Source organism: Pogona vitticeps, chromosome 2 (genome assembly GCF_051106095.1).
Source record: "Pogona vitticeps strain Pit_001003342236 chromosome 2, PviZW2.1, whole genome shotgun sequence".
NCBI lineage: Eukaryota > Metazoa > Chordata > Lepidosauria > Squamata > Agamidae > Pogona > Pogona vitticeps.
Window position 1 is genome coordinate 62,507,644 of NC_135784.1, and position 13,826 is coordinate 62,521,469.

At 40.4% G+C, this 13,826-nt stretch overlaps 1 protein-coding gene across 1 annotated transcript in view; it reads left to right on the top strand.

Annotated features, from left to right (window-relative positions):
• The window catches only part of PODXL2 (podocalyxin like 2), a 58,483-nt gene that overhangs the window by 22,459 nt on the left and 22,198 nt on the right, over nt 1-13,826 (top strand). The window contains exon 2 of the mRNA XM_020798058.3: nt 806-1,096. Within this exon, the coding sequence (XP_020653717.3) occupies nt 806-1,096 (291 nt within the window). The remainder of the gene's footprint in view (nt 1-805; nt 1,097-13,826) is intronic.

A 13,826-nucleotide genomic window follows, 5' to 3' on the forward strand; every position in this document is an offset into this window, starting at 1 on the left:
TATTGAAGCAGAATACAATTCAACCTGCAAATGCATGCTGCATCTTGTGGCTGACTGACTCAGCCATGTTCAAAAAACACTTGGTGGGTCTGCCCATCTCTTGGGATGCCCAGCGATGTTTTGGTTGACTGCTTCATGCCTCTCTGTGCTTTCCTTTTCAGGACTGATTGCTTCTATCATGCTTCTGCTGTCTCTAATATTTAGTGTCAGTTTAAGCTCGTCTCCTTTTAACTAATTTTGTTTCATTGATCTTACATTGGGGTGAGGGAGAAGACGACCAGTTTCTGAAAACATGGCTGACTCTGTTGTAAGAGGGTTCTGGCACGCTGACCATTAGGCAAGACTGTTAAAAAAGGGTATTCCATTCCATAATTAATTATGAGTCATTTCTTTTATTCGTGGTTGTGGTGTTAAGCCCCCATGCAAAGACTGTTCTATATACCAGTATCATACTGTTCATACATCTGCATGCAGTATTTTAACTTTGCTCTAAAGACCAATAAAGACAGTTGTTTTTTCAGTGTAATTAAATGAGCTGTTGTGCACTAAGTTATGTGAATTTTAAATGTTCTCCTTCAAGATGATTCTGTGGCAGGAATCTGTCATTTCCCTCCATAGTCGATGTACTGCATTTTTGTATACTGTGGAGTGATGTTATTCTCACAAATAACATTATCTGTCCTATTGTGTGGATAACGTAGCTAAACCAAAGAAAATTAAAATGCTTCCTAATATCTCTCTTTTGCTTTTATTTTATTTTATTCATTCTGCTCCCTAAAACTCATGTGGCTTTCCTTCTCTGTAGGCTCCCTGTGTATTTGCCTTTCGGTATTGGAAGACCCTGGCACCGAGGGGATGAGCTCAACCTCTTTAATGGACTTCACATCCATGTCCCACGTAGAGTCCCTGGATTCGAGTGAACAGACCAACCTGGAAGTGGCTGAACCTGAGCTTGTCCCAAGTGCCCTGCAAGCCTCACCTGGGTCAGGATTTTCCAGTGAGGAGAATGAAGACACCAAGGTTTTACAGACACAGTATTTTTGGGATGATGGTGGAGACATCAATGATTCCAGTCTGTATGTGGGGCCAGCATCAGGTAGGGAATTCCTGGCCATTCTCTTCCTCCCTCCCTCCACCCTCTCTTTCTCTCTCTCTCTCTCTCTCTTTGGAAGCGCATCTAATGCCCCTTGGATATGGCTAAAGAAAAATGGGATTCTGGCTAAAGAAACTGCTTTTCCACTTCAGTGTCTGCCTTCTGCAGATCATAAGGTTAGGGTTCCTATGAGAGGCAAATGATTTGAGGTGCTTCCCAGATAGACAAATATTGTTCTTCTGTTGTTGGCCACAAGTAAAATTGTCATGGACTTTCTGTGTTTTAAAAGGAATCATGGGATCAATTCTTTCTCTCTCAATCTCTCTCCCCCCCCTTTTGTGTTTTAAAAATTGTTTCAAAATTCATAACCAAGTGCTTTCATAGACTGTTGTCCGAATAACTCCTGGAACCTTTAAAAGGGTTAAAACATTAGTATTGAGTATTTATTTATTTATTAGATTTATACGCCACACCATCTGGCAATCAGGCCACTCTGGGTGGCTAACAATAATATAAACCGCAATATTAAAACTCAAGGAAAAACAATACATAACCAACAGGATCAATTAAAACAGATGGCAATGAAGGTGGTAAAAAGGGTGACGAAAAGGATGGCAAAAAGGATGGTAAAAGGGAGTACCGATTAGAAGGCTGGAAAAGATTGTCAGCGGTAGGTAACAGTTTTTCAGATAACACTACACCAGGTGTAAAAACTAATTAAAAATGGACCAAAGCTTTTAAAATGGTGCTGACCAGAAAGGCGATGGAGATATTCCACTGAAGTGGTGGTAAGTTTATTTACCTCTTCAGTATATTTCTATGCATACCAAAGCTAAGCTGTCCACCTTCCTATCGCAAGACCATCTGTACCTGTGTTGATAGTGCCATTGTTCTCTAAAATGGCAAAGTAACAGTACTGGGTTTTCTACAGACAATAAAAAACAAAATAAGCCTTTGGAAAACATAAGAGAACAATTATGTGACAGTGGTGATACAGTAAGTGTGTGTGTTCTGTGCCATCTAGCTGGAACTGACTTCCAACAACCGTAATGGGGCTTTCAAAGTAAGTGAGATATTTAAGGAATGGTTTTACCAGTTCTACTCCCTCCCCAGTGAGTTCCCATGGCCCAGTCGAGATTTTAACCCTGTTCTCTAGAGTCCTAGTCTGTTACTCTATCCACTACATTGCACTGGTGATGTGTAGGCACTACATAAAAAGTAAATGAATGAAGTATGGCAATTTTTTCAATTACTAAATGTCTAGTACCTTTAGGTAACAGATTTGTCAAGACAGAAATATTTGTGATGCAGGACAGAAGCCTCTTGGGAATTAGAAGGTTGTTCCTGAGAGGAGCACAGCTGTTAAGGCTCCTCTTTTTTAAATCTCTAAAGCAGGGGTCAGGGAACATTTTTACCTTTTACCCCCTAAAAATTTATATACACCAACATTACTCCCTTGGTTTGAAAGGAAGGATCTCAGTCACATGTGGCCAGTCAAGCGCCACCACCAAAGTCCTTGGCCCCATGGGGGCAGCTCCCCTGCTCTGCCAGTGGGTGGCCGGCGAAGAACAGCAGGTAACTCACCCACTAGGGGCGCCCAACGCTGCCTCCCACTCTGGCACCGGCGGCTGCTCGCTGGGGCAGCTGCATCCGGTCCAGCGTCAGGGTTCCCGTGAGCCTTGCCATCGAAGCGCCGTAACAGCTGCTGCACGGCGGGCAAGAGGCTCCACCAGGCCCAGCCAGCCAGTGCAGAGGCACCCCTGAAGGAAACCACACAACCCAGTGGGCTCTTCCGGGAAGGAGGATGGGGTGAGGGGCGGCGGGGGCGGCCCAGCAACAGGAGGCTGAGCCTGGCCTGGGCCACCATCATGGCTGCGCCCTCCCATCTTTGCTGTGAATCACCTCTCCAGGCACTGGAAGGAGAGGCTCTTCCCAGCTGGGGCACTCCAGTCACTCACCCTGGCCTCGCCCTCCACCATGGCTGGCCCCACCGCCACCTCAGCTGCCATATGCCACCAGTCGGGGCCGGTCGCCGGCCGCCATCCGCCATGCCTCGGTTGCAGCCGGGCCAGAGAAGGGGGTTGGAAGGGGGGCCATCGGGCAGCCAGGGATCCCCCCTCTGGTCAGAAGAGGAGGAGGAGGAGGGAAGGGGGTTAGGGTTGCGTCCTCATTACCCCCAGGGTTTTCATTTTTATCCCATTTGGGGTAATTTACCCCTGTTCCCTGACCACTGCTCTAAAGAAAGTATTTGCTGTAACTTGTTATGTGCTACCAAGTCACTTCCAACTTATAGTAACCCTACTAATTAATGCCCGCCAAAATGTTCTCTCATTGACAGCCCTGCTTATACCTTACAAGCCAAAGGCCATGGCTTCATTTATTGAGTCTGCCTATCGCACATTTTGTATTATTTTTGTCCTACTGCCTTCTACTTTTCCTAGCACGGCTGTCTTTTCCAAGGAGTGTTGCCTTCTCAAAGTGCAATAGGCTCAGTTTTTCATTTAAACTTCTAGTGAGTCTTCAGGGTTGATTCACTCTAAAACCCACTTCTTTGCCTTTCTCCTTGTCCATGTATCCATAAAGTTTCAAATGAATCACTAAGCATTTGGATAAATTTCACAGAGAGTAAAGGTTCTGTGTATGCAGTGATATTATCCCCAGTTGTCTGAGTTATTCTGTAATTTTTTATGTGTGGATTTGAATAGATTCCAATATTGATATCCACACATGTGGGTTCTCTCTTATGCACTCGGATGCACTTGGTCTTCCTTGGGTACCATCTGTTCACACACATCCAGAATAACTCCCTTAGCTCCTGCCTAGCGCAGTTGCCATCTTCTTTTGCTTATATAAGATTATCCTGTGCTGTTCTGACCTGATGTTTCAGGCAGGGCACATTAAGTACAATGTGAGAAGATGATCTTCAGCTCCTCTCCTCTTTCTTGCTGCCTTCTCTGCCTTCCTCTTTGTCTCATTTGGTGCTGTCCAGCGTGACTCTACTTTAAAAGTAGGAAGTGATATCATTTTCAATGCACAGGCTCCAGCCAGAGAGAACTGAGCCCCCTGCTGGGATATAGGCTATGTTAGCCCTAGAAAGAAGTCTTCGCATTGCTGTAAGTCCTGCTTGCTCATTTAATTTGCAGGCACACATACTTCAGAGCCAGACTAGAGTAGAGCGGAGCAAGAAATTTGCAGTTTTCCAGCCTAACCACACACACCCTCTCTAAGGAACAGCTATTTATAATGATGCATGCTATTTGACACTGCCAGCTTTATGTGCTACAGTTCAAACAACACAAAATAGGTACTCGGAGCGCTCAAGCTGTACAATCTTTACTGGATGCCTGAAGCCAACCGCTATTGGGAAAATCAATTACCAAGCAGGCATTGCATCCAGTGACATAAAGAAGAGAAATAGCAGCTTGTAGTGAAAGACTCAAAACATCTACATCAAATGCACATCTGCTCCTCAGCTAGCGTCCTGCCCTTCCTAGATTAAAATCAAAGAGAAATAATTTTTTTCAGAATATCTGTGAATCCTGAAGAAACAACAGAGAATACCAGAACTATAATGTGGAAATAAAGAAATACTGACCTCTTAAAATGCTTGGTCACAGGGAGAATTGGATTCCTGGAAATGTCTTAATAAACTATAAACTTGAGTTGACAGAATCATAGGGGTTTTGCACCAACACAAATCTCTGTAAGTGCGGAAAAGAACAAGCAACTCTATGCTCCTCAGTGTCTGCTATGGAAGATTTGAAGTTAGATGGATGCCCCAAATGGTTTTGATGTTGCAGGTTATTGGGCAAAATTTATCTGATATATTTATTAATTGTGCTGTGTTGCCTCTGACATAAATGAGGAAAGAAAAACTATCAGGACATCTGAACTGGCTTCTCTTTTATTAATTATGTTACAATCTTTTAACCTTGCTTCCTTGTTAGTAATATAAACTGTTGTTTCTAGTTTCAGCAGTAGAGACATTTATCAAAAACAGGTTATGTTTGTGTGACTGTAGCATACAAGAAGTGTTGTTATGGCCCCCTTGATTCTCTCTGTGTCTCAGCAGAAAGCATCATAGGCAGAAACTTTGGACAGCTTGGGATTCCAGAAGTAATAGTTCAGCTGACACTTAACAGTATCCTGTGGTTTGACCCTGAACAGGCACCCCTAAGCTGAGATCTGCAGGTGTTTGGAAAGGGCCTATATTACATTTAGAATCCTGGGGTAAAAATGCATTGGTGTTTTTGAGAAACTATTTAAAATGCAAAAATTGCTTTTAGTTGCAGTAAATAACATCTGTAAAAAAAGTTCTCTATTCTACTTATTGGAGATACGTTTTCATCTGGCTAAATAGATTTTAATAACTAGCCTTATTCCAGATTCTTGTTCTTCCAACATCATCCATCAGGCATTAAGAAAGAAATACATCCTCTTAAAATGGATTGAACCCCAGACCATGTTTGGGAAGAAGAAGTCTTGTGATAGAATGCTTCCTTTTTCATTCCCAATCAGTGAGTAACTTCCTGGTCTGATCAAACCAAGGATTGCTGTCATAACTCACCAACTATGGTTTCCACTACGTTCTTAAAACCACATAAGCATGAAAATGGTATCTTTGTTTGCTATATTTAAGACTTACACAGCGTGTAAAGGAACATGCTGTAGTTTGCTTAAAACTAGGATTTATTAAAACCAGGAGATTATTCTTAGAATTGATCCCATGAGAGGGAAACTTGAAGTAAATGTGTTAGCAGATAATACGTTTCTGAAGTTTCAAACAATGCTTTGGGTGATCAGAGGCACTGTATCTGCACTAACTCCATGTCCAGTGGCATTTAAGTCCCTTAGTTAATGTGATGCGTTGAATTATTGAATAGGCTGAATGCTGGTTTCTGCTTAAAAATTTATTAGAAACCTGTTGCTTATCATCTTACAATACATTATGTGTGGTTTGTAATTGGAAATTTTAGCCTAGGCCTTCACAATACATATGACACGTTTCCATGCCTGCTGTTATCATATCAGTAAGTTACACTATTTCAATATACCATATGTATGAGTATCTACAGATTGTTTTAGGAAGAGAAGAGCTGAACTATCATAATAAAACCTTTTCCTATAATGGTTGTTTTTCATATAGTTATTTTTAAAAAGAGGCCCTAAAATAATATGGTATTCTGTTTTGGCTGTCAGCCCATTTTGAAGGTCATAGTTTGCAATCATCACCAGAGAATATAACCTGTCCACATTTTTAAAATGCGGTCATCCTATAGTGGCCACATAATAATAATAATAATAATAATAATAATAATAATTTATTGTCATTGTAAGTATATACACATACAACGAAATTCACAGACATCCAGAGACCAGACACATGCACACACATAAAATTCCCAAACACTCCCCACCCACTAAAAGTCCCAAAAACCACTAAAAATACAAACATCTACACCGCAGGCCAAGTTACACAGTCCAACTAATTACACAGTCCACATGCTGTTGGAAGTTGTAGAAAAAAAAGATACAAATCGAAGGCATAAAAGAAACACAAACACCCAGCGACTACAGAGCTTTTACTGAATATTTCTGAATATCTAGGGTTTCCAGGTGTATAGTGACTAGTATTAGACTATGATGAGGAAGACTCTTATTCAAATGCACCTCCAGCCATGCAACAAGATATATAAACTTGAGTCATTCACGTTCTCTCCAGTCTCACTTACCTCACATACTTAAGGATTCTTAAGATAAAATTTGGAATGAGGCTGGAGTGGGGCTTTACATGACCTTGAGATAAAATATAATGGAAAAATATATCTGAAAGCACCTTGAATGGTGAGTTCTTTCATAGATGTCAGTTTCCTATGCTGTAATCAATCTGAGCAAGAAAAGAAACATGTATAATGTATACTACTGAAAGGCTTCCATCAGTGAAACGTGAACTTTTACAATCAAGCGTTTTGCCCAATCTAAGCCTTCTCTTGTAATATTTGTTTGGCTGAAGCAGAAGCTTCATGTATGTAGTTCCAACACTGTAAGGAGTGAGCTAAATACTGCAAGGGATTGTTGTTGTTGTTGTTGTTGTTGTTATGTGCTGTCAAGTTGTCCCATAGACCCGATGAATGAGTGTTCTCCAAAATGTTGGTCAGCTCTTGCAGACTCAAGCCTGTGGTTCCTTTAGGGAGCCAATCCATCTCATACTTGGTTTTCCTCTTCTCCTGCTGCCTTCAGGAGTAGGAGGGACGTGGTGGCGCTGTGGGCTAAACCGCAGAAGCCTGTGCTGCAGGGTCAGAAGACCAAGCAGTCGTAAGATCGAATCCACGCAACAGAGTGAGCGCCCGTCGCTTGTCCCAGATCCCGCCAACCTAGCGGTTCGAAAGCATGTAAATGCGAGTAGATAAATAGGGACCACCTCGGTGGGAAGGTAATAGCATTCTGTGTCTAAGTCGCACTGGCCCTGTGACCACGGAAGATTGTCTTCGGACAAAACGCTGGCTCTATGGCTTGGAAACGGGGATGAGCACCGCCCCCTAGAGACGAACACGACTGGACAAAAATTGTCAAGGGGAACCTTTACCTTTATCTTTACCTGCTGCCTTCAACCTCTCCCAACATTATTGTCTTTTCCAAAGAACCTTGACCTCACATGATGGACCCAAACTAGGACAGCCTCAGTTTCATCATTTTTGCCTCTAGATATCATTCAGATTTGACTTGCTCTAGGACCCACATGTTCATCTTTCTGGCAGACCAGGGTATTCACAAAGCTTTCCTCCAACACCACATTTCAAATGAATCAACTTTTTTCTTGTCAGCTTCTTAACTGTCCAGCTTTTACACTTGTGCATCGTAATGGGGATGACAAGTTTGTGGATGATTTTGGCCTTGGTCTCCACTGCACATCCTTACACTTGGTGGTCTTTTCTAGTTTGATTGCATGGGAAATTTATGCAATAGTCCTGTAATTACTGCATGCCTTGGCATCTCTTGGGAACCGGAATATACTGTATATTGACTCTCCCTAGGAGTTTGTCATTGTTTTATCTCTTATGTATAGATCTTCAGTATACTGTTTCCACCTTATTTTCTCCTGGTCTTTGAGCATTCCTAATCTAGTATTGGATTTCCCTTTGATTTCTTGGATTTCTGGAAGAGATCTCTTGTTTTTCCCTTTTGTTGTTCTCTTCTATTTCTTTGCACTGGTTGTTGTAGTTGTTCTCTTTGTGCCTGTCGCTGAAAAACTGCATTCAGGGTTCTGACTCTACTTCTGTATCTTTTACTTTCCCTTCTTCCCTGACCTTTATCATTTTAAATGTTTCTTCCATCATCCATCTTGGTTTTCTCTTCTTTTCACTATAGCGATTCCAGTAAAAAGAAAACGAGAGATACAAGGAGGGGTGTGGTTAAATAAAAAGACATATTTTGAGACTCTTCTACAGTAATCTGAATTAAAAAAAATATTTCTGTGTGTTGTGGAATACCTAGGTATACTGCTATTTCTTTCAAAAGGCTAGTCCCAGATATTATAAGCGTATAAATATTTATTTATTTATTTATTTATTTATTGGACTTATATACCGCCCCATAGTGCTACAAGCACTCTCCAGGCGGTTTACAATTTAATTATACAGGCTAAAAGAGAAGCATCTATATTAAATGTGAGAATGATCTGGGTTTCTAGAAAAAGAGCTTGCTTATGCAAGAGTATAAGAAAGGTATGGAAGCATAGAGAAATCTAATCTGTTATTCATTCATTTGTTTGTTTGTTTGGCTGCCCAGAGTGGTAGAATATACCAGATGGGCAGGATATAAATTAAATAAATAAATAAATAAATTCGTTCGTTCGTTCATTCAATATAACAAACTCTACCATGTTGGTGCTAGCCGTCCTTGACACACTGTCTCACTATAAAGGGATGATAGTGGGAGAGTGCTGTTTTCTGTGCAGCTAATTTCAGCTCCCAGGAAGCAAGTGAAGTTGAAATTGACTAAGTCACATTCTAAGCAGCTCCTGATCGAATAAATTCACAAGAAATGTTGTATCTTACCTTTATCAAATATTTGAAATATTACAGGAACTATCTCTCTCTCTCTCTCTCACTCTCTCTCTCTCTCTCTCTCTTACTCTTTTGTAGATTGGCAGCCAGCCAAAATGATAGTTTCCTATGGCATTTGATGTGTAAAAGTGGTTTAAGGCTGGCTTTTACATTTGTTACGTATCTGTTTCTGAAGTACAGTCATGTGAAAAGAAAGTACTTCCTCTTTGAATTCTATGATTTCACATGTTGTTGTTGTTGTTTAGTCATTAAGTTGTGTCTGACTCTTCATGACTCCATGGACAAGAGCACACCAGGCCCTCCTGTCTTCCACTGCCTCCTGGAGTTAGGTCAAATTCATGTTGGTCGCTTCGATGACACTGTCCTACCATCTCGTCCTCTGTTGTCCCCTTCTCCTCTTGCCCTCACACTTTCCCAAGATCAACATCTTTTCTAGGGAGTCTTCTCTTCTCATGAGATGGCCAAAGTATTGGAGCCTCAGGCTCAGATCTGCCCTTCCAGTGAGCACTCAGGGTTGATATCCTTCAAAATGGATAGGTTTGATCTCCTTGCAGTCCAGGGGACTCCTCCAGTACCAGTCCAGCCTCCTCCAGCACCATAATTCAAAAGCATCAGTTCTTCGGCAGTCAGTCTTCTTTATGATCCAGCTCTCACTTCCATACATCACTACTGGAAAAACCATAGCTTTGACTATGCGGACCTTTGTCGGCCAGGTGATGTCTCTGCTTTTTAAGATGCTGTCTAGGTTTGTCATCGCTTTCCTCCCAAGAAGCCGGCATCTTTTAATTTCGTGGCTACTGTCACCATCTGCAGTGATCATGGAAGCCAGGATTATGGAGCCCATGGTTGCACATATCAGGACATAATAACAACCATCTTTACCTTAACAGATCTGAAAATGAGTTGCTTAGAAAACAGCATTCTTCTTCTATCATCACCTTTATAATCAGACACTGTCAAGCAGTGCCAACCCGGTAATGCTTGTTATTGGGGAACCATAGAATTCAATGAGAGTGTTCTTTCTTTTTCACATGACTGTAAGTTAACTCCTAAAATCAGGTATAAGTTCTTTTCATCTCTTTTTTGGGGAATGCTTTTCTAAGTTCATGGTTGTGTTACTTCGGGGGCCCTCAAGGGCTGAGAAGTAATATATAAATTATTTGAATGAATAATAATACTAAAAACATGGGCATGTGTGCCTTGGGAGGGTGTGCTACTTTTCATGAGCCATTATCTTGCAACAATCTTCTCCTCCAGCTTGTAAAGAAAGCATCTGTTGCCTATGAACAGGCTGACACAAAATCAACATCTTTTAATCTTATCCTTAGCCAAGCAATCATTAAATTAAGCACCTTGTAAAGACAATACCTAAGAGGCTTAGGGCAGAATGTCCTGGCCTGGGTATGGCTACTGCATCCACAGCTGCTTCTGTGCCTTGAGTTTAAATGTATAGTAACATTTCCCCACCCCCACTTCCCCCCCCCCAAAAAAGGCTACTATGGTCCTGGACCCCTCTGCTGTTCCTAGGTGAATGCTTCTTGGTTACCAAATGTTATCATTCCTGTGGGACTTCATTATGCAGGTGTTTCTCCCCCTAGTGGAATCCTGAACAGGAGTTACTACTCTCTCATAATTGTTAGAGATCTGGCAACTAAGTTTAGAATGTAAATTGCAACACCCTGGCTAAATTCACTCTTGACAATTGTGTTATATTTCACACCATCATCTTGTCTGTGTCAAAGACTGTTTTAAATAGCGTGTTATTCCTGTATGGAGACGTGTAACTGCTGCTTGCGTTAGCAGTTGTGAAGTACAGCATATGTATTTTCCCCAGGTGTTGTTGACATTTGTTTTTCTCTCTGTAAGGAGAAGATTACTGGGCAAGGAGAGTGTCCTGTATGAAATGGCCTTCATGCCCTCTTCACACCATCTATTTTCTCACCCGGATTCAACATAACTATTAGAAAACATGGCATCAACATTGGTTACCCCTTCAGAAGAAAGCAAAATAGAAATGAATGTCCTTTTGACAGATGAGGCTAGATGTTTATAAGATGACTTCTACTTAACAGTAATTCAATTTCTGGTTAATTTGATTTCACTCAGTATAATTAGATAAATCCATTAGAGCCAGATTGCCTCTCTTACAAGTAACACAATGATCCTCCCTTTTACGATCATGGGCTGAATTTTATTTAAGCCTACGATAGGTAGATAAGAGTTGTGCACTAAGAAAGAATAATTGATGGACTGGCACTCCCCAGTGGACAGTCTCTATATCAACTGCTGATAAAATGGGTAGTACTGAATTAAGAGCCTTCTTAGCTCAGACCACAGCATTTTCTCCATGAATTTATTTAAAGGTCCTTAATAAGCCATCTAGACCCGAGGCGATCCACACAACATTTTGTGTTGTGCTATCTGTTCGCTTCTTATCCCATGAATTAATGACACCCAGAATCTTAGAATGATAGAATAATTCTATATAATAAAAGGTTCTAGAATTAACAGCTCTGCTCTAGCATTGCAAAGTCAAAACTTAGACTTACTTTATTGGTTGAAATCTAGTAGCAAGTTGAAAATATATTAGGTCTACTGAACCAATAGAACTTACATAGGTATTGACTCACCAAATCCTACTGCTTCAATGGGCCTACTCTAGTTGTGACTTACTGATGGATTTTAACCAGTATGTCTCATATTTAGTTTTCCTTCTTTCTTGCTGCTCAGCTTTTCTCATTACTGCATTTTCTTTTTAAAGGAATCTTATATTCTCATGGTATGCCCAAAATATCCAGCTCAATCATTTTTACCTCCAGAGAGAACTCATACAGTTTTTGCTTTTATCTAACACCTTTGCCTTTCTCACAGTCTACGATACCCTTAAGTTTATTTCCAATACCAAATTTTTGATTGGTCAAATTTTGTCCTGTCAGTTTTCTTCATTGTCCACTTTCACTGCTGTATATTAAAAAAAACATCAGTACCATGATGTTTAAGACAAGGTACAGAAAATCTTTATTTAATTTCTTCATTGTTAACATTAAAATTATGCAATTCTTCTGTGATCTTTATATTAATCTTCTTAATGTTCAACTGTAATCCTGCATTTGTATATCCTTTTTAAAAACTGCCCTGTTGTCACTGCCCCATTCTGCCAGTAGTAATACATTGTTATCTGTACATCTTAAATTATTAATATTTCTTCTGCTTGTTTTCACTTGTCCTTTAAATGCATCCAGTCTGCTTTTTGTATGATCTGCATAAAAATAAATAGAAAGGGATATAAATGTGTTGTCTTCACATTTGCCAAAGGAAAACCATTCTCCATATTCTGTCCCAACAGAAGTCTTTTGTCCAGAGTACATAAATATTGCAGCACCCTTTTCTTTTCATGATCCATATATTCAAAGGCTGTGCTGTAATACATAAAGCACAGGCTGATTTTCTTCTGAACTCCTTTTGTTTACTCCAGCAACTGGTGTATATTTGTAATATGATTTCTAGTACCTCTTCCTTTTTCTGAATCTAGCTTGAACATCTGGACCTGGAACATCTGGAGCATTGAATTGAAGTGGTTTCTCATTTCCTCTTGGGGGTCACTCTAAGAACCTGTAGCTTGCCCAAGACAACACATACTGTCTCTTCCTACAAGGCACAGTGGAGAATTGAATACTTAACCAGTGCTCTACATTCCTGATATATCCAGCCAGCTAATGTTTTGTTACATCTTTCATTAATATGCATGTGTATGTGGGGGGGCGGTCTTACATTGTGAATTTGTGAATTTTCTTTTTGTGGACTTTTATCAGCCAGCAGATTATCCTGACCTTTCTTTGTGCATTTGCTTTAATACATCTGTTTGTTAAAAAAAGGAAGTGTGTCATGGGTTGTAAAAAAGATAACAGCACAAACAGAAATGCAAACATTTAATAGGCAGACTTATGAAAGATCAAAGCATGGGGCCACTGAATAACAAAATAATTACTCTGCTTCTGTATATTAACCTGCTGGTGTTTACATTCCCTGGACAGGGTTTCTCTCCACATTGGGCACAGGAGTTCTTTATTTTAAATAACAATCAACTTCCCATCCTGAAACCATGCAGCTTCTAGACCATGGGAGCGCAATTAACTACAGTTTATTTAGAATTCATTAGCTGGGGTTGTGGGCTTACAGACTAGAAATACTGTACAAATCTCATCAGCTTGTCCTGTGATTGCAATTGATAGTGTTGAGATTTTGATCCAAAGCTAGCAAGCCATGTTAACAAAGGTTGGCAAAGATCGTCACTGAAAAGGCAGTAATAAAAGATTGCTTTTGTCAGTAAAAAGTTCTTCTAATGGAAGGTTGAAAGAATGCAACATTCCTTTGGAGAGAGTGTTAAGAATGATATGCTAAAGCTGCTTCAGGTTTTATGAATGGAACAGAGCAGATACTCTGTTCCATATTCCATGCAGCACTCTGTACCTTGTAGCCATTCCTGCCCATTTAACCTGGGAAAGATTCCTGAGAAATCAAATGATCCTTAAGTAGGATCCAAAATGCAAAAGAAAAAAAAGAAGAAGAAAAAAGAAAAAGAAATCATAGCTTTCTAGGGTGTCTAATATGAAGCTCGCAGGAATGAAGATGGCATTTAAAAAAATCATTCTGGTGATGCTGTTATT